We start from the raw sequence: 23,044 nt of genomic DNA, 5'->3' as shown, positions 1-23,044 counted from the left end.
AATGCCAGACCCTCACTGTGTAATTTCACCACATAAATAAGTGTCCTCCAAGGCTGAATTGGACCCTAACTACGGATAGTTCCACAAGTATTCTGTCACTGGTTTTCAACTGATAAAATAAAGTCAGCTCATTCTCCAACGTTAATGGTTTTCAATGTCCTGAACACAAACGACTAAAAATAAATATTTGTTTATTGTTAAATGCTTTGCCACCTCCCTACACAGGGGGTTAAAAATACAAAAAAGGTCATACAGTAAGTTGTGACAAGATACAAGTGTAAGATAACTAAATGTTTATAGAAACTTATTTCAACATTTACAGCCATAAACCATAAGCATCCTACTCTACAAAGGTTGTTTTTTTTCCTTGTTTCCAAAAAAATGTTCTTCCAAAAGTAATAATCCAACGGACTAACACTTTTGCTTAAATGAATACCCCCCAACAGATCATGAAACGGGCTCTTTCGTAATCCCCACGCGCGCGCACCTAGCTGTTGGCGGCTGCACGTCGGGAATGAGGAGGCCGTGCCTGACTTTGTTCACCTCAGCCATATTAAAGCCAAGCAGCACCGCGGCCCTCCTGGACCTGATTGCCTTCAGACACCGGCCTCTTCTGGTGCCGAAGATAGAGGCCACGTCAGTTCTGTTAAACCACAAGCGAGCCGCCAGCAGTTCGGTCTCGGCCTTGGACAGGTACGGTTTCCTGTGGAAATACTTGACCAGAAACTCTTTTCGCTGCTCAAACGATTTAAGTTCCATCCCGGCGGGGTCGAGCAGTAAGGCGCTTCTTGGTACCACAGACTGTGGAGCTGCCGAGACCCCCTGGCCAGAGTCAGCGGCACAGATTTTCCCCACTGCCTCCTTGACCTGAACAACGGCGCCATTGGTCAACTCTGCATCGGGATAAAGGCGTCTCAGGAAGTCCTTGACCGCTTTGGGCGCACAGCGGCACCTTTGCACGTGCACCGAGATGGTTTTAGGGGTGAATTTATCAGTGTAAACCCCCAAGCAGTAGATGCATTTGAAAGCAGGCGTTTTTAAAATGGCATGGATGGTGGACATGATGTGGTGCTTGGTCTTCAAATGCTGGTCGTACTCCTCTTTGGTCTGTGGCTTCACTTGACACAGCAGGCAGGCGGCGCAGGGTCCCTTGGCGGCGGTCGCGCCCGTGGGCTTTGTGGACTCGGGGTACATCTTTATGAATATTTTGTCTAGCGACGGTGTGACGAGCGCGAGGTTCAGCTCCACGTCCCCAAGCTGCTCTTTGGGGACGCCCGCGTTGAGGTCGAACGACGTGAAGACGATGTGGCCGTGCTCGTCGGTGTTGAGCTGGAATTCCCTCTTCAGCAACTCACTATTTGCTGGGATTAGCAGGCTGTGCTCTTTGTTCGAGTGCTCCATGATCTGACGGAGCGAGTAGAACACCAACGGGCAGAACAGGCACGTCAGCCCGTGCAGCAAATGGTGGAACACGCCCTGCTCCGTCAGTACAATCTTGCAGCTCAAGCACTTCACGTTCTTGTTCTCCATCTTCAAGAATGGCGACTGGGCCGCGAAACTTTTGGATTTCGGCCTGGCCTGCGGCGCGCTCAGCTCAGCGCGCACCGCCGCCACGTGTGTGGGGGGTTTCGATTCGGACGAGCCGGGGTTAATCTGGACCGGAACAAAGACGGTCCTGTTGGGCTGCGGGAAAGCGGAGACACTGTTCTTCGCCAGGACCACCGTAGCCCCACTGGGCTGAACCGGCACGGCGACCTGAACGGGCGCCAGGGTGTACGTTGGCACGCCGTTGACCTTGTTCCCCGTGGGGATCAGGCGGATGGACTGGGAGGCCAGGATCGGTGGTCTGGGAGCCGACTGGCTCAGAGGCATCCGCTGGGTTACCAAGAGGGGCTGTGGCGCCTGCAGGCCGATCCTGCCGGGGACATTGATCTGCAGGCCCGGCGGCAGGAGCTGCGCCTGGGGGAGGCTGGGGATGCTCACTGTAATGGGCACCGGCTTATTTGCGGTCTGAGGCACGCTCGGCACAAACATGGCCGCCTTTACCACGCCTTGGCCCGGTAAGGGAGCAGGAACCCCCGAAGGCGTCTGTTGGCCGCCCTGAAGCGCGGCCACGGCGGCGCCGGGCAGCAGGAGGCCTTTGGCCGGAGCCTGGGGCGGGAGGTAAACCGGCCTCGGACCTGCGGTGCACAGCAGCGCGGTGGTGTTGCCCGGGGCTGCCAAAAGCACAGCGCCGGCTGAAGGCGTTGCGGGGGCTGGATTTCTGTTGGGTGGTGGGATCGGCGGCAGTTTTGTGACCTCGGAGTTCACGAGGCTCATCGCCACCTTTGGTGCCAAGCTCGGGAGCGCCTTCGCGTCGTTTTTAAGGTAATTGTAATTTTCACAAAGAAACGGCTTGATGTGCATTTCGAGCTCCTTGTGTTTGACGGAACTAAGGAGGTGATAGAGCAGGTGTTCACTGGTCTGCGCCGGAAAGTTGCAGAGTTTACAGTAGTAGTTGGCTATTTTATGCCCACCCTTTTTAATTTCACTGTCCGACCTGTGCCCAAAGTACCGGTTCAACAGCGATTTGTAGTGGTTCACTAAAACGTGTTTCTTCATCACATAAATCATTGAATCATGGTAGCCGCAACTCCGACAGGTATATTTGTCTAATTGTTCCACGTTGGTGGCCGCAGCCTGGTCTTTGGACGCCTGAGGTGTGGAAGCCTGGGATGAGGCCGAAGGCGTCTTGGATGGCGCAGCGTGAAAGACCTTGAAGTGCCGATCCGTGACACTGGGATGGCCAATGAAGGAGCATCTGGAGCAGGGCGACTGTGAAGCGAGGTCCAGCTCCTCTTCATGACACCGCTGCACATGGCCCCTTGAAGGTGTACCACGATCGGGTGGCGAACCAACACAGGCTGCAGCAAAGCTTCTCTGTTCGGTAGCACCACTGAAAGAGAAGGAGCACAGTATTTCTATGTTAGAAAAGGGTGGTAAGTAGCCTAGTGGGTAACACACTCGCCTATGAATCAGAAGTTTCTCCAGGGTGACTGTCCCTGTAACTACTGATTGTAAGTTGCTCTAGGTAAGGGCGTCTGATAAATGCTCTAAATGTATATTAGTTGCAACATGATTACAGCATTTATCAGACATCCTACTGTCAGTAGTTACAGGCAGGGTTAAGTGTCCTCTTCAGTGTTTAATTCAGTTTATGAGTAGTAAAAAATTATCTATCCATGGAGAAAGTGGTCGGGAGGCACTTAGCCGAAGGGTCAGACAAATCTGCCCATAAACGGTTCAGGCATGTACACTGGGAAAGCCGAGGGCATCAAAAGGAGGTACTCTTACCTTTTTTCTCCTCTTGCCATTGTGCCCGTCAGTGAAGTCCTCCCACTCAGTGTTATTAAAGCTCCCTTCACCAGCATCAAAAGTTTTAAGCTCCTGTGGAAAGAGCAACTTTGTACGTTCAACCAATAGTGTCAAATCACGCGTACATGAAGCTCAAATCTTTACATAAGAGCCAGCAGTTCAGCAAGATTCTGCAGATATTGTAAGAAAGATCAATTTCAAATCTACCACATTAAGCACAAATATCACGTAATAATATATTGGGATTACCAACACTTTATTAACATATGTCTGTGTAATCAGATCCAGTCCACCAGCACCAAAAATTATAATGAACATTGAGTGTGGACTCGTTTGAATTTGTGTGCGATGCAAGTGTGTACTTCCTTCACATCTCACACCAACAAAATAAACCCTCACCTCAATCAAATCATTACAACTTTCAAGCCCAATGTTACACAGGATGCTTTTCACTCGCTTCCTCGACTTCCTAACTTTCTCCAAGTCTCCGACCGGCAGCTGATACATTTTCACGTCCCTGCAGGCGAACAGAAGACAAGGAAGGGCAGCATCACTAAACACCGGCGCGCCAGGATGCAGCGGAGCTACAAAACCACGTTCAACTCCGGCGTCTGATGGCCAGTCACGCCGGCGCCGGCGCGATTGTGTTCTCGTGACTTTCTAGCTTTTTCGGACCTTGCTGGCGCGACGTCTACCTGGCTCGGCTCGGCTGGGCTCGGCTCGGCTCGACTCGGCTGGGAGCGCGGATGCCCGCGCGGAACTCTTCCGGCGTCACTCGAGCGCGCGCCGTCCGGACCGAGTCCGCATCGCGTCGCGTCGCGTCGCGTCGCGTCCAGCCCTCGGCACAGCCGCCCCACGGCACACGCGCGGCCAGCACGCGTCCCTAACGCGGCCACACGCTCCTCTCTCCGCACGCAGCGCCGCGCACCATCACCCCCGCTCCTGTTTACGGGGAAACATGGCGCACAGGAAGGGCGGAAGTGACGTGTCTTGATTGAGCGGCGGTGGTTGACCAATGGCGGAGCGGTGGGCCGAGCGTGCACTGTTGACAAAGTGATGCATAATTGATCTGTTTGATGAACCTCGACTGGCGAGCGTGTGGTACCTCTTCCTGGTTGGGGGGGGGTTGGCCACCTGCGCTCCATCACAATTTAGGCGCACTCATTACTCACCCTGTCATCATACATACATGTAGGACCTTGGGGTGGGCACACTGAATGGCATCCAGAGGGCGGTCTGTTCATTCAAACTGGTGCTTTACTTTACTTTACTTTACTTTACTTTATTTGGCAGACGCTTTTATCCAAAGCGACTTACAATGGGAAGACACCAGCAATTCTCGTTCGATTTCTATAGAATATCAAGTATACAAACTAAGAGCCCTGAGGGGTGCCACTGCCCACCCCTCAATTTTAATTGCACTTAGACATTGAGGGTTCTTGGTATGGGCCAAGCTGACTCCAACTGCGGTTTGGTGGAAGGTGGTCAGATCCATACCCCTCCCTTGTTTTAAAAGCATTTTTAGAACAACACGCACCAACACCATGTTTAAGCGGGCGAGGGGATGCATGGGGTCTTCTCACACCCAGCTCTTTGGGCCTGGGGGCTGAGAGGTCATCTTGCCTCCAGCCCAGGGTAAAGGCAGGTCCCAGTCTCCTGGGTCCCTCTGGGAGTGGAGATCTGGGAGATTAGAGTAAGTATGAGGAGGGTGAATGTTTATACAGTGTTTATGTTTGTGTGTCTATGTGAAGTGGAAGTGAAGTGATTGTGATTGTGAAACACTGCAGCACAGCACAGGGTGACACAACAAAATGTGTGCTCTGCTTTTAACCATCACCCTTGGTGAGCACAGCCGTGACATGTGCCCAGGGAGAAGTGTGTGGGGACGGTGCTTTGCTCAGTGGAACCTTGGTGGCTCAGGATTCGAACCCACAACCTTTTGATTACAGGTCCGCTTCCTTTCCTGCTAGGCCACCGCTGCCAGTGTGTGTATGAGTGTGGGAACGTATGCTTGTGTTTGACTATGTGGCAGGTCGGATCCTGGACTCCATCTCACATCTCAGGCTTCCTCATGGGTGGGAGCCAATCCCCCCCTCAGCACTCCCTGCCGGTGGGTGATGCCTCTGACCACTGTGGTAGACACTGACCGCTCCGGGGTTCTCCGCCAGAGGCATAATCCACCACTGTGTCCAGTGGTAGACTGGCTCACTTCCTGGGACTGCTTGGCACATCCTGGCCCTCCTGGCTCTTTTAGGTCCCTGGCAGAGGGTGGATCTTTGGGTTGAAGGGCTATTACCTGGTCTGCCCGGGTGCGCCTTTACCCCCTCCGAGGTTCTCCTCCAGACACATAACAGACACACATTGACTAGAGCTCCTGAACATGTCTGGTATTATTATTACTGTGTGCTGTTATATAACGTTTAATATTCATTATTTACTGTGATTCATACAGATGCTTCTTGTTTTGTTTTTGTCTGTTTAAGCAGGGACAGAAGCAGATGGTCGGTGTTCATTCCCTATCCTTCTCCTCCTCTATATGTCGACTTTCTCTCCAACTTCTCTTTTCTCTCTCTCCTTATTCTTCTGTCCCCGGTCATGTCTGTTGTGATTTTAGCAAGTCAAATAAGAAAAATATCACAGATTTTTATTACATAAAATATTACAAAAAAAAAATAAACCGTGAATGATGACAGCACAGATACACATACACACTTTCATGTGTCAACTGTGTTACTGACCACCATCACACCTGTTGCCCTCACCACAACTTCTGGTGACATGTGGGCAAGGGGCTGAGAGCTCAACAAAGGTTCAAACTCGACTTGATGACTCGACTTAAACGATGACTCAGCATGAAACGAACCAGAGGGTCACCGCAGCCACCACCACCACCGTAACAACTACAGCTTGAGAGATCTTCAAATCATCATAACATCATAATGGACGCGCAATGTAGACCATGACGCTGGACTACACTCTGGACTTCTCCAACCCTACAACTGTAGGACTTTTTTTTTTCTTATTGGATAAATCATCACCAGCACTGACACTCTACCTTGGAAGGGGGTCCCTCTCTGTATCACTCCTTCCAAACGTTTCTTCCTTTCTTTATTTCTCTCTCCTAGAGTTTTTTTTGTGTGGAGTTTTTCCTTGTGTGCAGAAGGTGTCAACTGTAGGGTCTGTTAAAGCCCATTGAGACATACTGTATGTGATTTTGGGCTATATAAGAAATAAATGTTGTTGTTATTGTTGTTGATTTCTGCACTTGCTTCTGTCACAAACTTGCTCTTGGCACAGCTCTCGGCATAGAGCAGTGGCATAGAGCATCGGGCTGGGTTTCAAGCATGAACTATGTAGACTAATACATGTTTACAATGTGAAGATGAATGTGAAGTCTATACAAAAGCCATTCTTCAAGTTGGTATTTGAATTTTACATGTATTTACATATTTAATATACACACACATATAAGATGTTTATTTGGCATATGCATTGTGAAATTTTAAGTGTCACACCTCCACATACATTCATACAAAAAGAATATGGCCTCAACATGACATAATTATGTCATAAAACTATTATTAACAACCAGTGTCTCAGTCCTTGTAGACAAAGCGCACACATCAATATAACATACAACATATGTGCTGTGAAGCAACATTTTAAAATCAATTTTCACAAATATATGTGAAGGTGTCCTGCTAATCTAAGTAAAATCAGTGTGTTGAGCTAGAGGACAATATCAGTGAGTTAATTCAGAGAGTAATTACAATGCCATCCTCCTCCACGGCACCGTGGCGCAGCTGCATGCTGCGGTGAAAGTCTGTGCGTAACGTGTGGAGGATTTCGTGCAGGCTCGTGCTGCTGGTGCAATGCTTCTGCAAGTGGTGGTCTCTGAGCAGCTCGGGTTTGTTCAGGCAGGGCTGGGAATGGTAGGACGCTGCAGTCACCATGGAAAGTGGCTGCTCAGACGGGCCTGGAAAGCACATTCGGGTCTTAGACCGTGAGCTCGGGGGCCGTGAGAGGCGCTGGGATGAGGAGGAGCAAGCAGGACGTCGAGGCGGGTCTTTAATGGCTCTCTCAATGACAACGTCCACGTCGTCATCACTGTTAAACTCGTCACCATTCCAGCTGTAGCTACCCAATATGACAGGAAGACCGGGGTAAATTTTCCCACCCCTACTGTTGACAGGCTGCTCTGAGCTTCCTGTAACGCCGCTGTTGCGCACAACATTGTTGCGCTGGTTCGCCGGCTTCACCGTGATGATGAGGTTGTGGCTGTTGGCGATCATCATGTCGGTGACCTGTTGCAGAGATTTCCCTGCCACCTCAATCCCGTTGACCTCGAGGACCTGGTCATTTATGGCCAGCAGTCCTGTGCTGTCAGCCAGGCCACCAGGCACCACACGGGAGATAAAAATGACCGGAACTTTCTCGAGGCCGTGAGGGGTGACCCTCATTGTGGTGCCATCCCTGATGTAGAAGCCCAAGGGCTTGCCTGAACCTCGGCAATAAAGGCGAACCCTGCGGTGTGACTCTGGTAAGATGTCGACATCAATGACGGAGGAGACTGGCCGGAAGTCTTGCGGCGTGCCGATTCGGACGTTAGGCCGTCTGCGATTCAAGTCAGTTCGCAGGATTATTGAACCTTTGCTTGTGTCCCCATGGTCAGCATTTTCTGTAAAAAATATAGTATTATTATAATATGTTCATGGCTAAACGCACATACAGTGAAGGCTTAAAGATTTTAACATTCTGATTGAAAGTTCCTCAAGGCAACAGTGGCAATAATTTCAGTCAAGTTTGATTTGAAAACGTGTCATGACAACTTTTATATAAATATTCAAGCCAGGGAGCAGCACTGAATTTATGATAAGCACAAAAAGGCATCGTAACATCTCTATGCTATATTTAGTCCACTTATTCTACTGAAACATTTTTTTTTGCTGTTGATTCTTTTTCAGTTTTACACACTAAAAACATTTTTATGGATGCGTAGATCTGATCAGACTTTATCAAACACAACAACTAATTTCTGGACTTGTAAGGTTTGTCACTGAAGAACTTCTGCCAACAGGACACGCAGAGGTTAAACGCACGATGGCAGGAAAACGATTCTGGATAAGGGTTCAAAAAAACAAACTCTCCACATGGGACCACAGAGCAATTACACCGAAATAAACAGGCGACCCAACAGCAACGATTACTGGATCCTCAGTAAACATGTAATCTGAGCAACAGAGAGCTCCAGCCTTTATAAAACCCATTCCTTATTCTCCTTCCAAAATACCTCATTCAAAAACAATCCAATACAGACAAACGTAAAAAAAAAAAAAGAGGTCTAAAGTTTGTTCCCTCATGGTTCTGTTTGGAAGATCCGTACCTTGCCTCTGGATAAAGATGCGGAGGACTGGGTGTGCAGAAGACACGGCCTTGTGGAAATTGTCGTCGTTGTTGATCGGAAGCAGCTCCCCTTGGACATCTGCATACCCGACATCCACCTTGCAGCTGGACAGCTGGTGCAGCTGCAGGATGAGACGGTAGAAATCCTCAAACCCCCCAGGCTGGACCCGGTCCACAGAAAATCTCCTAAATTCTGCTCCATGCTGCAAGAAAAGAGGAAAGCTCATTTCATATCTTATGATTAATTCCACATTCAGCTCATTTTTTGCTATTAAGGCACACCTTTTGCATCGATCATTTTGTTATCAATACATAACAATGCATTCAATCGCATCAATAACAGCAAATATGAATGAGAACTTGCAGGCTTATGGGTGTCAGCTAATAAAAAACACAGATAAATAAGTTATGATCTTAATGCCACTTTCAAAATGTATTCACATACATAAATTATGCGGCACGCGCGTCAAATATACTCACTTTGCTTTTCACTTCGACAACCGAACAGCTGCGTGAAGACGGAGATTTACCGAAACTCCGAATCATTTTCTCGGTTTTCCCCCTCACAGCCAGAGTTGAAGCAGAGGAAATTCGACTGAGATTACAATGACAGCACGGTCCGCCCTTTTCCTGTCCAGGGGTCAGAGCAGCATATTCCTCTAAAACACATTCTCACCGCTGTAAAGAGTGGCACGCTGCGGTATTATGGGTTCTCAGTATTGTATTTATTTAATTCCTTTAAAAAGCCATTACAGTCGTGCTCTGCAATTTATTTAAAATTTACAAAATAAAAGAGACAGATTTAAGTCAGTGTTAATTCCAGCAGGAATATTCATTACATTTTGAACAGGCACACATAAAAGTGTTGACTAAAGGATTTTATTCTTAACAACAATTACAAAGTAACAGAACGTGGTTATGAATCTGAAGGCCTCCTAAGATCTTCTGTCTTCTTGGTTGGTCCTACACCTTCACCTCATCAGGAGGCGCGTCCCCGCTGAGTGCAGCGAGGGCAATGGTCACCATTCTCTCCACCATCAAGCGGTACGTCTCGACGGTATGTGTGCCAAGATGGGGCAGAACGATCACGTTGGGCAAAGAAAGCAGTGGGTGACCTCTGTGTGATATTTAAACAGATTAAATTTAATTTTTAAAAACATTGATGAAACATTTTCAAAAGAATATCCAGCCAACCAACCAAAATAAACATGTCTCAAATGCGCTGAGATTAGTTGACAGACCTTGGCAGTGGCTCTGGATATGTAACATCCAGAGCTGCGGCACGTATGATCTTCCTCTGAAGTGCATCTACAAGTGCATCTTGGTCAACCACTAAGCCTATAAAGTCACCAGAAATAAAAAAAAAACATGAAAAGGTGCAAGAAAAGTTAATTCTGTATTAAAGCAGTATTTATGATTATGTTTACTTTCCAGTGTGTTATCTGAAATTACATGTATATGAACTGGTCACTGAAAATCCTTGATTTTATGTTCCAAATTACTTTGTACATTAAAGGTCCCCTGACACAAAAAACTTTTTTGATTTTAGTGTTCCCCTAATGCTATATCTGAGTTCTCTTTCTAAAAGCCGTAGTGCAGAATTACAACCACTTTTAACCAGTACCAAAATGAGATTTCCCCAGGATGCAGTCGTGTCTGCGTTTTTCCAAAAAAATAAATGGGAACCATTTTCTTCAGAACGGAACTAAAAAAATGTTTGTGCTCATTCTCACATCCAATCATTGAGGAACTGCAATGCTTCGCACATTTGGAAGCCATGACGGTCAGTGCAGATAATGCTTTACTGGAACGGTGGGAAATTCTCTGGGCGGACGAAGCATGATAAAAGGGAGGTAACCTCATGAAGACACAAGGAGAAAAATTCCAGATCCGACCGTCTGAGCTGCCGCTCTCTGAACGGTTAAGCAGAATGGCCAAAGCACTCTTTACACCTATGGCCATTTCCAGCCACAGCAGGACCCTAGACAGGCTAGAGGAACACGTATTAATGTTAAATAATCTCACAAAGTGAACATTTTATGATAAGGGACCTTTAATATAAAACACATTTACTGTAGAAAACACCAGAGTTGCCTATGGTGCTGAATCCTTCTTCTATTTAATTTTTCAGTCAACCTTTATAAAATAACTTACTTTGAATTATTTAGGAATCAGTTGAATAAAAAATATTGAGGGGCTTAGCAGGATGTGTTGTACGAACAAATTCAATTCAACAAATTGTATGTCATTTGATTTAGGTGATATTGGAGCTAATACCTCAGTTTTCACTAAATAAATCATCTTTATTGAAACATCAGTGCTATATTGGATTACCTCTACTAATGTTGATGAGGGTACCAGTTGGTTTCATCATGGCCAGTTCTTTGGAACCAATCAATTTGTGAGTCTGAGGAGACAAATTAACCACTAGAATAACAAAATCAGACCTCTTCAGAAGGTCCTCCATCTTCTCACAGTATGTGGCCCCCACTGCCTGCTCCTGCTCCTCGGGCCTGTTTTAGTCAGAGTGCTTAAGATGAATGATATAAAAATGCACAGAACTTCCAAAACATGCTTTTACTTTATTAATTCAGTGACAGAACCCACTTCTGCTATATGATGCCCCCAGTTGGACTGCCTTGGCTGTCTCTGTTTCTTTATATATTCAGTGTTCTCTAGTTCCTAATCACTGCTCTAATGGAAATGTACTGGAGATTAATTGGCCTTAAAGCCTTAATTTGGGATGTGATCAAGGCAAATCCATTTTTTTCATTTGTACAAATCTTTGAACCTAGTTTAAAATTAATCAGAGTTACATCTACACCCTCAAGCTATAACTCTGGATATAGTCAGCAATGTCTTTCTGGCTGGCCCTTGAAACATTTGTGTGATATACTGCATCTGATCTAACCTGGAACTGAACCAGGTGCAATTGGAGTCTAGTTCATCTCCCCTGCACGTCCTCTGTGGTGCCTCTTGGCAGAATAAATGTAATGTGTTCTTTCAGCCACTAGTGGTAGTTTTCACCCTGACTCAAGTTTGAATTATTCATACAAATACTGCCTTCATACTTATACTGAGTGGTTCAGGCATTAGTCTTTTCTCTATGAAAACACTGCAAAAATATCAGCATAAAATAACCACAGCCAGTAAATTGAATCATATGGCAATAGTCGTAGCTAAACCATTAAATGCAACTGGTCCAATATTGTAGAACTTTATTGTCCATAATAAATTTGTTGACATACTCCGACCACAAGGGCCAGGCAGAGTGATATGGTCTTGTATGGAAAAAGTTTGGGGACCACTGATTTACGGTATGATTTTAATGTTGTATTAGATTCCACAGTAACCTTGAAGTGAAGCTACATAATTCCTGTAATAAGGGGAAAAAATTAACATTATCAAAGCTGACTGAGGTACAGTCACAGCAAGCCACCAATTAGACAATTCTGCTAAGGTAATGTTAGCTGAAATGTATGTATATGATATTATAACAAACAGTGCACTTGTAATGCATCAGGGGACTAACTGTCAGTGGGTATTCTGAGCTACATAGAGACACTTATTAACCCTAGTTAAAACACAACGCACATTTACACAATCTCAAGCTCTCTTGGCAATGTGTAACTCGACTGTAACTTGAACAAATCTTACCTGCGGTTTCTATTATGATAAAGAATCTTCATTTCAAATCCCTGAGCTCGCTTGGCCACCTTATAGCCAATCCTCCCCATTCCGATGATTCCCAGAGTTGCACCGCTAACATCATTGCCCATGAATGTCTCAGACAAATAATCCATAGAATGGTCAACAGAAAACATATGGCCTATGAGCACAATTGTACATTAGCAAATGTCACAAATAAGCAATCACATACATTTGGGCCAAATCAGTCCTTTCAACAGAGAAGGATGCTTACCATCAAGAATCTTTCTTGCAGATGCCAGCATCAAGCCCATGCCAAGGTCTGCTGTGGCATTGTCAACAATATGTGGAGTATTGCAAACCTTCACCCCAAAACTATTGATCAAGGGAATGTCCAAATGGTCCACACCCACGCCTCCATTCACTACAACTATGAGGTTGGGCAATGACTGCAAAAGATTTCTGTCAATATTCAAAGCGTGACCCCACACGAACACGGCTCTGATCTTTCCAGCCAGCTCCTGTTCCTTCAGCTCAAACTCCTCAGTGGAGATAATGGTGAAATGTTTCTCGATGCTGGGTGCAAAGCACTGGTAAATGCCCCCTGCGCTACCCAGTCTGGTGGCCAGTATGCAAGGCTTCTCCATAATCTGGTAAGGGACAAAAACAAAAGATTAAGGTAAGTCTTGATCAACATTCATTACACTGTTCTATTCTATTACGTTGTCTTGTTATATTTTTATAGGTAATAGCTTATTATATTATAAATATTATGTTTTCTAAAATAAGTAAATACTGTTAACTTGAGCTCAACCCAATAAATCTAAATAACCTTTAACTACACCTTTTTATTGCACTTATTATTATCTTAAAATAACTATAGTCCAGTATATACTTTTTGTAGCCATCACCATAAATATTCTGTCACAACTCAGTTGTCCCTATATAATTCATAATAAACAGCTCACAACAAATGATGACGGATAAACTAACCCGTAGGCGTGTGGCGATTGCCAGAACTCAAAACACATGAAACTAAATCAGGTCAAGTTCGTGCAGAGAGTTCACGAAAATGCCAGCGACCCCGAACGGGCGGAAACTTCCGGCATTTATGGGGCGTCAGGATTGCATTCCGGTGTGGAGCCCAGCTGCAGGCAATCCTGACAGAGCCCCCCCTCCAAGGGCTACGTCCTCGGAGCCCCAACAGTACCATCAGTGGAGGCGGCGGGGCGGACGGCGGCAACCACAGGGCTCCTGCCCTGCTGTATCCTCCCCTTGGAGGACCCGGTCCCTCGGGCTGGCTCCCCGGCGTGGTCAGGCGTGGCGGCCCCGGTCCCTCGGGCTGGCTCCCCGGCGTGGTCAGGCGTGGCGGCCCCGGTCCCTCGGGCTGGCTCCCCGGCGTGGTCAGGCGTGGCGGCCCCGGTCCCTCGGCCTGGCTCCCCGGCGTGGTCAGCGTGGCGGCCCCGGTCCCTCGGCCTGGCTCCCCGGCGTGGTCAGGCGTGGCGGCCCCGGTCCCTCTTCCTGCTCCCCGGCGTGGTCCCGCCGTGGGCGGCCCGGTCCCTCGGCCTGGCTCCCCGGCGTGGTCCCGCGTGGCGGCCCCGGACCCTCGGCCTGGCTCCCCGGCGTGGTCCCGCATGGCGGCCCGGACCCTCGCCTGGCTCTCCCCGGCGTGGTCCCGCATGGCGGCCCCGGACCCTCGGCCTGGCTCCCCGGCGTGGTCCCCGCATGGCGTCCCCGGACCCTCGGCCTTGCTTCCCCGGCGTGGTCCCGCATGGCGGCCCCCGGACCCATCGGCCCTGGCTCCCCGGCGTGGTCCTGCATGGCAGCCCCGGACTCCCGTACCTGCACACAATAATCAGGGCCGATCCATCTGGGTATGTTGGGCCCTGTCTCCACACGTCACCCTCTGACACTTCTTGTGTCACCCCCCTGCACCGCGCAGGGAGATTGTCCCAGAGCCTCCGGCGACTGTTCCAGGCACCCCAGGCTGGTGCCTTCTGGGACTATGCAGCCCCTCTCGCTAGTAAGATAAACTCTAATAAGGCATGATGCCTCTTATATAGAGACAACATGAACAACCAAATGCAAAAGCAGGAAAGGGCTAAAAAAAACAGTGGCTAACAGACCTAAAACTCCAGGTAGGGCTGGGAGATATGGCAAAAAATGCAATTTTGGGGCATCAAGGAGCCGCTATCAATATGTGGGTGATTCCCTGAACTACCAGGAGACTTGGGATATCTGGCAGCCGTGTGTCTCCATTTAAAAGTAACATAAATACACACACAAAAGATGCTAATTCCTGACATTTTATTGATCATGAAAAATGCCAAAGGCTGATCACTGAAATCAAGCTGAATTTTTTCACGATCAAGATCGTATAATCGCCTGGCCCTAACTCCAACAAATAACAACAAGCGTCTCCGTAGCCTCCAGAAGTGGACAACTACATGGACAACTTTGCAACCAGAACAACAACTTGTGTGAAGTATATAACCATTGTTATATACTTAAAATTCTTAAATGAATTCAGCTAAAGGACATTAATTTACTTTGACTTTCATTTAGCAAAATACACATGACTTCAAGGTATCGTGGGGAGGTGAGACATCTGTCCTCTCTAGGGTAACCACAGGGGTTCCACAAGGCTCTGTCCTTGGCCCCCTTCTATTCTCAATATACACTCGCTCACTTGGTCACATCATCCAATCACATGGCTTCTCCTATCACTCTTATGCTGATGACACCCAGCTCTATCTGTCATTCCCCCCAGAAGATGCTACTATAGCGACAAAAATTTCGGCCTGCCTCTCAGACATATCGGCATGGATGTCTGAGCGACACCTCCAACTCAACCTATCCAAAACCGAGATTCTGATCTTTCCGGGCAACAATTCTCCTCAGCAAAACCTTTCAATTCAAATTGGATCGCTATTGTTAACACCCACGGCATCTGCAAAAAGCCTTGGAGTTTGGATAGATAACAAACTGAGTTTGAACCATCATGTTGCTGCGATCTCCACATCCTGCAGGTTCACTCTCTACAACATTCGCAAGATTCGGCCTTTTCTCTCACAACAGGCTACGCAGCTCCTCGTCCAGGCAATGGTCATCTCCAAACTCGACTACTGTAACTCTCTCCTGGCTGGAGCCTCTGCAGTCACCATAAAACCACTCCAGATGGTCCAAAATATGGCAGCCCGCCTCATCTTCAATCAGCCAAAATACACCCATGTTACACCTCTTCTTACCTCCCTCCACTGGCTCCCGGTAGCTGCTCGCATTGAGTTCAAATCCTTGATGCTTGCCTACAGGGCTGTAAATGGAACTGCGCCCTCCTACATCAACACACTACTACCTAGATACACCCCTGCACGCTCTCTCAGATCGGCAAACGAAAGGAGACTAAAAATTCGTTCTTCACGGGGTCTCCGATTCCAATCATGTCTGTTCTCCGTTGTTGTCCCTGGCTGGTGGAACAACCTGCCCTCCTCCACACGATAGCCGAGACTATCACCACTTTTAAGAAGAAGTTGAAAACCCTCTTATTCAAAAAATATTACAGACAAATCTAACACTTACACAAGCACATGCGTACACATTGAATAAACAAATACAAAATGTATAAATACATTATAATTTTTCTTAGTCTAGCACCCAACAATCCCCGAGCATGCTCTTCAATGACAAGTCTAAGCCTTATCAGGGCTCTTAGTTTGTAAACTCGATATTCTATAGAAATCGAACGATAATTGCTGGTGTCTTCCTCTTGTAAGTCGCTTTGGATAAAAGCGTCTGCTAAATAAAGTAAAGTAAAGTAAAGACTTGCGCATGATTGTTATTTAATAAAAATTAAGATGAAATCAAATTGAATATTATTTTTTGTTACAGTGTGCAATTTAAGGTCAGCCAACTTCATTTTCATGAAAACATTACGTTTCTGAATTAGTTTATTTAAATTATTCTAATGTATACTGTATACTGTAATGCATTTCCATATGGCCGCCTCCGGGGGTAGCGAGGCGAGGTTCTACCCACCGTCTGGGTGAGAGTTGGGTGAGTTAGTGGGCTGTTGCCTGGAGACGGGGGTAATTGAAGCAGCCAGGGGGCGTGGTCGTGGTCAGAAGTAAACGCCTCCCCCGTTGCCGTGTGTTCCATCTGATAAAGAGGCGTCTCTCTAACCTGTCCGTCGCCATGCTAAATTATAGTAAATTAAATCTTACAAAAAAGGTTAACACTTCCAGTTCTTATTATTGCACAATTCAGAACCTTTGTAGACGTTTTTACAGTTTTTTTCCAGTCCCAGTCTGGCAGTAAAACATGTAAAAACAAGTTCAGTGTTGAATTCGAATTCCACTAACTCAGTATTTGTTGTTAGCTAAACAAACAAGCTGTTTGATTAATATTGATATATATTTAAATTAAATTAACTTTCCTTTATTTTAACTACTTAATGTATATATTTTCGTGGTGAAAACCCCTCTTGGTCCTGAATTTGACTTGCTGACCGTGTGAATAATCCAAAGTCCACATGCTACAAGTAACACAACGACGACGACGACTTGCAGTTTTACTGTCGCCCAGTGTGTACGCTGGAGGACGCGCCACGATCTTCGCGACGTCTTACCGCACGCGTGGACAGCGACCGAGTCGTGCCGAGACGTGGAACGATCCGGCCGAGACAGAGGAGCAGTGTGGAGTATCGCGCTCTCATGCCTCCCAGACGCTGCCAATCGGACGCCGAGTGACCGATGGACCCGCGGAGCCGGACGCGTTTAATGTTTTATCGGCTCACGGGTCGTCCTTCGTTCGCAAAGGCGCGAACGAAGGGACAACGAACAGCCAGGCTCGGCGATGCGTTCGCGACGTTCGGCGAGAAAACTCCCGTTCCAGCTCCGGCGAGTCACGTGACGCAGCATGCCGCCATGGCGGAGACTTCGAATCGTTTTTTTATTTTCTGACACCGATGGGCCTGATTTGGGCCACTCTTCAGCGTTGAAGCGACATTTTGTGTCATGCACAAAAATGTTAAATGGCTACTCATCACTACTCATGTCGCTTGTTTGATGAAAGTATGTTTTAAGTATAGTGTCGAGTGGTGCTCTTTTTGATATACTTCTGATATCTTGCTGTGTTTTTGAACCAAGTGTGTCGCAGCCATGACAGGTCAGCTCCCCCTGCCCTATAAAAAATGTTATAAAATATTTGAATAGCTTTTGGCAGTGCGCTCACGCTGGAATACTTGCACAACTCCTTAATTTGCGGAATTTAAATCTAAGGTGTTTTTAATTGTTGCAATTAAATCTCTCCACTTTACTCTATAATGCTTTATTTTTAATTGATTTCATTTAATGCATTGAAGCACTTTTAATTATAAATTGTCCTTATTTTATATATACTTAAAATGAGTGATAAATATATTTGTGTATGTGTGTGTTACAAACTTATATATAATTATATTACATGTTCACATGTTAGCAGAACCACTGTTCACCTAAATACATGTGCATATCAATTCTTCAGATTATTTTTTTCTCCAGCAGAGGGCATTGCAATGGCATGGCTCAAAGAGAATGGGTTACCTGTTAAATTTAATAAATGCATTTCTTTAGTTATGTTTTTTAATTAGATTTGAATATCTTTGAGATTTTACTTGAATGAGTACATTCCATACAGCTCTAACAGTATATAAAAAGTACTGTACACGCAACTGTGTGCTGCTGAGTCTGAGCCTCAATTTTACCACAAAAAGAATTCTTCAGCAGTTGGTTTCAGAAATATGCCAGATATTCATTAAATCTTTCTCCAAAGGGAAATCAGTGTCTATCAATAGCTACTGGTGGCAACACATTAGTTCTCCCGTTGCTTAAATCTGTTCATTTCCTGCACAGTCTGCAAATGAGAGTGTAATAGAACTGCATGTATTACATACAAAATTGCAAAAAAAAATTGACAAATAGGATTGCAGTCTTCACAGCCTGGATTATTTGTAGCCCACATGTTTATGCAGAATCATTGCAGAACAACACTCAGCCTTTAGACATTTTGGTGACAGGATTGAGGAAAAAAAACATTTTACAATTCATTCATTCATTCACATTTTTCCAATTTTTTTATTTTTTCACAAATATCGAAGTGGTGCCCAGGGCAGTCGTGACATAGCGACTAAGGAGGTGGACTCGTAACCAAAAGGATGTTTCTGAACTGCCAAGGTGCCACTGAGGTCTTCTTGAGTTAAGAACTGTCCCCCCTCGTTTCCCTGGACATGTTTTCCCGGGAACGTTTCATGGCTGCCCAATTCTCATTAAGGGTGATGGCTTAAATGCAGAGGACACATTTCGAGCTATGTTGTAAATCACAATGACAAAAGCTATCATTTTCATTTTATATACAGTTAACTACATGCACATGTTGGTACTTTATTTGGTATCACATTTGTGTAATCCAAATAATTCTGACATAGGCAGTGATTGGACTACACTATCAGTACCTGAGCTGCACTGAATTCATTTTTAAGATAATAACGTGTGTAAGTTGCCAGAGGTGGTTAAAACCTTGTGGACATTACAGTACATAAACAGGGCAGCTGTATGTGTAAAGAACCACTTTTTGGTCTTAGCCTATTATCGAAATGCTGGACAGGCACTACCAGCGAGGCCCTCCTGTCCTTGCCATTCGCACCCATGACAGAAGGCTCCCACAGTAATGAAACGGGCGCTCTTGCTGAGATTTGTCCTGATAGCGCTTCAGTTTATTTATATCTCTCTTCCAATTAAACCTAGCCCATCTGCTGGCAAGCACAGGCTCAGTGCTGTTCCACCACCTTGCCGCAGGCACGACAAAGAGAGAGAGAGAGAGAGAGAATAACCCACACAATAGGGGTCAAATCCCATGGGACAACCTTCTCCATGCAAATTTACCGTTCCATCCTAAATAGAACACTACATGTTTATGCTCGCTCAGAAGAAAAAAAGACTAGGGGGACATGTAGCGGGTGACCTAGTTTAAACAGAAGTGATAATGTATTCTTCTGAAGAATAATAGACGCGTCTGTAAAGAGCATGAGCTTCATATTTCTGGAGAGAGGGACAGCTCCTTCAGTATAAGACCTTGAATAAAACACCGATATGTAACAAAGTGATGTCAAGGTGCTGTGAAGCCCCGGTTTCACAAGGCATATAGTAACTCGACCGTACAGCCATAGTACAGCACTGCCGCACAAAATATTAGTACCACTGAAGCTGACTTTATTGTCATTTCAACGACATACATGTTAGACAGTACATAGTGAAACGAAACAACATCTCTCCGGAACCTGGTGCTACATGTGCCATTTGAACGAAGTTACACACTGACATATAGTGCACGTGTGCGACACAGACAAACTGGGCTACATCAGGTGCACACAGGGGACACAGGCAGTGCAAGAGTAACATTTACCTAAAAAAAACATGTAGACAACAATGAGACAGACAGCGCTAAAGTAGCGAAATGAGTAATAAATCTAAATGGGGCAGTGGTGGTCTACTCAATATTACAGAGGTTGTGTGTGTGTGTCAGTCCAAAGGGGAAATTCCCTGAGTGTTCTGAAATAATTATAATCATTGTTAATTTTTTGTTAAGCATAGCAGTATTTTGAATAAGTGCATAAGAAGATACAAATAATAACCATGTAATAGGGCTATCAATTGTACTATCACTTTATGAAGTCTTAATCTGACATGTGTTGTGGGCATTTGCTTCATTTTGAATACTTCAGAGTGATTGAATCTTAATCAGTGTTTTTGTGTCTATTTGTAATTGTATAAGTACCTATAGACAACACACATTCCATGCAAATACTAGCTCATTTTGTTTCAGCACTGTAAACTACCAGCAGTATCTCATTTAATGCATGGTGTAGTTTTCATTGTCAAGTCTTGGCAGCACGGTGAGCACCAGCGTTTGTCTTTTCCTCAACACAAGGATCAGATTGCTTCAAGAACCTACCTGTGCAAGTGCACCACTGAAACCTGAAACGCAGGGCGTCTTCCAGTGATGGATTGCTTCCTGGTTGACCCAGGTTTCACCCAGGGCATCCTGCTAGCGCTTCACTGGATCACAGCCTGCTGTACTCGATAACCTTGGAAATTTTCCTGATTTGGTGTTCCACATTAAATCCAAAAGAATCACATGTCTGGTTTCTGACTAAAATGTGGACTGTCTAAATACAGGGCACCAGGGCGACAGACTTAAATTGCACACTTCCCTTCTAAGGATGAGCACATGAGTCATTCGTTATCTTCCACATATATTCACATAATGTGTGACCTGCAGCCCACTGAACAGATGGAACCAACAACCTTTCCTTTCCTGGAGATCAGATCCAATCAAATTCTACTCCGCTCCAAAATGAATCCAGCATATGAATCCACCATATCCAGATGTTACTGTGGGGCACAAGAGCAGGAAGCATGATTCAATTTCTGGCTCTTAAAACAGGCCTTTGTTAAGAGTGGTCCGAAGGCACGTCCGGATGGTCCTGGACACTCTACAACTGGAACAAAAGGGAAAAATGTACAAATCAGCCCCAACCCCCATTGTCAGGGCTGCTGAATTAAAGCATTTATTTTTAGAAGTAATCCTTAGATTACCACAGAGAGGGGCTTGGCATAATCCTCAAAGACTCAGATTGCACCAGCATTTGTGCAGGCAACATAAGGTGTTTTTTTTTTTCTACATTGCATTTTCACGCAGACAAGTGAAAGTGACCATTGTGATACATACAACACACAATGCATGCGGCAAAATGTGCATTTAACCCATTGACCCAGGGTGCGCAGTTGAACCCGTGACCTCCTTAGCCAATAGGCCACCACTACAAAAAAGGGTAAAAAACTTCCCTGGAATGATGTTCAAAGCAATGCATTTAATAAATAATCTTATTACAAGTGAATTACCTCTCACTTACCTCATTAGGATGGGCAGTACTTTCCGTTTTTTAAATTTGTTTTACAATTAATGTTACTTTGAATATGCAGCATGAACATGTCCAGTGAATAATTAGCAGCTTTGGTTTCCTCTATGTTCCCTGATTTATGAAACGATCTTATTAAGATCATATTTATGACGGGAAGCCATAGACTATTTCTCAGCCTGTGGCGAGCTGTTGTGATATAATTTCAGAAATGTGTGGAGCAATACGTGCCAGAAAGCAGCATATTTCTGTCCTCACGAGGACAGAACTGGCTTCACTTATTAACAGGCCTCTGACGGAGATCAGCCGTTCTATTCTATTCATATGGACTATGTGAATAGTACATCAAAGCCATAAGCATGTTACTACAAGTTATTACTATGTGTGTGTGCATTCCCTCGTATCTCACTTCACCTTGTACAGTCGGAACTGCTGTAAGGGCTGAAGCGTACCACTGCATGTTCATACGTTCATGTATTCATTATAACTCTGTGGGCCGGGGGGTGTCACCCACGCGTGTCAGTAAGGCGACACACTCGATTGGTCGCCGGGGTCAGCAGTCAGGCCGGCGGCAGAGGAGCGAACGACGCTTCCGCGTTTCGTTTCTGTTCTTTTCTTTCCTTTTTATTTCTTATTTTTTTGTTACACCCCCCCCCCAGCAGCCCGGAGCCGCGCGGAGAGCCGTGCACGCGCGGCGCAGACACCATGCGCGACGATGATCCAGAATCGTCCGGACGGAGCGGTGCCGGCCGCGCGCGCGCCTGCGGACCGTAGGCTCTTCGTGTCCCTCGTGGAAGGAGGTCCTCAGACGCGGCGTTCTCCGGGACGCGGATGCCACGCGGCGGATCGCTGCTCCGGCCATTTATATATATATATATATATGTATATATATACGCGCGCATACGTGAAAAGAAAAAATTATATACAGGTATAAAAAACAACAACAACAACAACAACGCGGTCTCTGCCGACCTCGTCGCGTCTGGACCCGGGATTTAAACTGTCACGTGCGCGGCAACGACGGAACGACATTTAGAAGAAATACAGTGATATTACCCCCCCCCCCCCCCCGTCGACATTAATGTGGCGACCCGGCCTTTAACGCACAACGACCTGGACTGCAGAATGAGCAAGGAAAGACCCAAGAGGAATATCATCCAGAAGAAATTCGTAAGTGCAAAGTCCGATCTCGTTATTCGTCCGCGTAGAACAATAATACCGCTAATAATAATAATAATCATAATTAAAAACAGGGAAAGAAAGAAACCAGAATCCTCATGCTAGCCTGTCCGGCCGGCCGGTCTTAGCATCCAATGCGCACCAACTGCGGCGTAACAACAGCCGAACGTGCGACGAACCGCCTTTTTTATTTAATTTTTTTTTTAATTTTCGAGTTAATTCGGGCCTGCGGCTCGGCGTCGAGAGTCGCGTTTCCTGCTCGTAATGGAGACTCCTCGGTCGGCTCCAGAAACGGGCTTTGTTCGCTACTCTGCGAGCGCAGGCGGCGACATTTCGCACCGGGCTTTTTTTTTTTTTTTTTTTTTTTTTTTTCTGTCGCCGGGTTCGTTCCTCCGATGCGGCGAAATCGATCGATGGATTGGCGATCCGATCGAGCCGCCGGCGGCCCCCGGAGACTCGCGTGTTTCCGAGTGTTGTGTTTGTTGGTGGACTGGCCTCTTTTTTTTT

The 23,044-nt window shown here is 46.1% G+C and overlaps 4 protein-coding genes across 6 annotated transcripts in view; 1 reads left to right on the top strand and 3 right to left on the bottom strand.

Annotated features, from left to right (window-relative positions):
- Positions 1 to 174: 174 nt before the first annotated feature.
- On the bottom strand, positions 175 to 4,189 carry adnp2a (ADNP homeobox 2a). Its single transcript, XM_028980275.1, is given in 5 exon segments — positions 175 to 2,865; positions 2,867 to 2,935; positions 3,334 to 3,426; positions 3,754 to 3,871; positions 4,050 to 4,189. Coding segments are annotated over 4 exon segments (2,688 nt in total). The 5' UTR covers positions 3,862 to 3,871; positions 4,050 to 4,189; the 3' UTR covers positions 175 to 447.
- Positions 4,190 to 7,109: 2,920 nt separating this feature from the next.
- On the bottom strand, positions 7,110 to 9,377 carry pard6ga (par-6 family cell polarity regulator gamma a). Its single transcript, XM_028979427.1, has 3 exons — positions 9,238 to 9,377; positions 8,738 to 8,960; positions 7,110 to 8,032 (listed from the first exon to the last, which is right to left on the bottom strand). Exons 1-3 carry the CDS (start codon positions 9,301 to 9,303, stop codon positions 7,110 to 7,112), a joined length of 1,212 nt encoding a protein of 403 aa, XP_028835260.1. The 5' UTR covers positions 9,304 to 9,377.
- An 86-nt stretch (positions 9,378 to 9,463) lies between these two features.
- On the bottom strand, positions 9,464 to 22,384 carry LOC114790457 (glyoxylate/hydroxypyruvate reductase B). 3 transcript variants are annotated; one of them, XM_028980540.1, is made up of 6 exons: positions 21,773 to 22,384; positions 12,680 to 13,055; positions 12,415 to 12,586; positions 11,092 to 11,270; positions 9,999 to 10,095; positions 9,464 to 9,874 (listed from the first exon to the last, which is right to left on the bottom strand). In XM_028980540.1, the coding sequence occupies exons 2-6, from the start codon at positions 13,050 to 13,052 to the stop codon at positions 9,721 to 9,723; spliced, it is 975 nt and encodes a 324-aa protein (XP_028836373.1). In that variant the 5' UTR covers positions 13,053 to 13,055; positions 21,773 to 22,384; the 3' UTR covers positions 9,464 to 9,720. The 3 variants fall into 3 exon arrangements, with proteins under 3 accessions (XP_028836373.1, XP_028836371.1, XP_028836372.1); XM_028980538.1 differs by lacking the exon at positions 21,773 to 22,384 and adding an exon at positions 16,441 to 17,329; XM_028980539.1 differs by lacking the exon at positions 21,773 to 22,384 and adding an exon at positions 17,030 to 17,327.
- jarid2a (jumonji and AT-rich interaction domain containing 2a) overlaps positions 21,910 to 23,044 on the top strand; it is a 31,324-nt gene continuing 30,189 nt past the window's right edge. The window contains exon 1 of the mRNA XM_028980532.1: positions 21,910 to 22,528. Coding sequence (XP_028836365.1) covers positions 22,484 to 22,528 — 45 coding nt within the window. The 5' untranslated portion in view covers positions 21,910 to 22,483. The remainder of the gene's footprint in view (positions 22,529 to 23,044) is intronic.

The sequence above is a fragment of the Denticeps clupeoides genome, chromosome 5 (genome assembly GCF_900700375.1).
Source record: "Denticeps clupeoides chromosome 5, fDenClu1.1, whole genome shotgun sequence".
Classification (NCBI taxonomy): Eukaryota; Metazoa; Chordata; class Actinopteri; order Clupeiformes; family Denticipitidae; genus Denticeps; species Denticeps clupeoides.
The sequence above is the reverse complement of the archived record's forward strand: the minus strand, read 5'-3'. Positions and strand labels throughout refer to the sequence as shown.

What these genes read in the sequence shown, in the direction of transcription:
- LOC114790457 (XM_028980538.1), bottom strand. Translation starts at nt 16,560, where the DNA reads ATGGAACACACGGCAACGGGGGAGGCGTTTACTTCTGACCACGACCAC. An exon ending in TATCATAATAGAAACCGCAG is followed by an intron (nt 11,271 to 12,414) that starts GTAAGATTTGTT and finishes TGACTAAAACAG; the next exon opens with GCCCGAGGAGCAGGAGCAGG. An exon ending in TATCCAGAGCCACTGCCAAG is followed by an intron (nt 9,875 to 9,998) that starts GTCTGTCAACTA and finishes AATATCACACAG; the next exon opens with AGGTCACCCACTGCTTTCTT.
- pard6ga (XM_028979427.1), bottom strand. Translation starts at nt 9,303, where the DNA reads ATGATTCGGAGTTTCGGTAAATCTCCGTCTTCACGCAGCTGTTCGGTT. An exon ending in TTGTCGAAGTGAAAAGCAAA is followed by an intron (nt 8,961 to 9,237) that starts GTGAGTATATTT and finishes CTTTTCTTGCAG; the next exon opens with CATGGAGCAGAATTTAGGAG. An exon ending in CATCTTTATCCAGAGGCAAG is followed by an intron (nt 8,033 to 8,737) that starts GTACGGATCTTC and finishes TATTTTTTACAG; the next exon opens with AAAATGCTGACCATGGGGAC.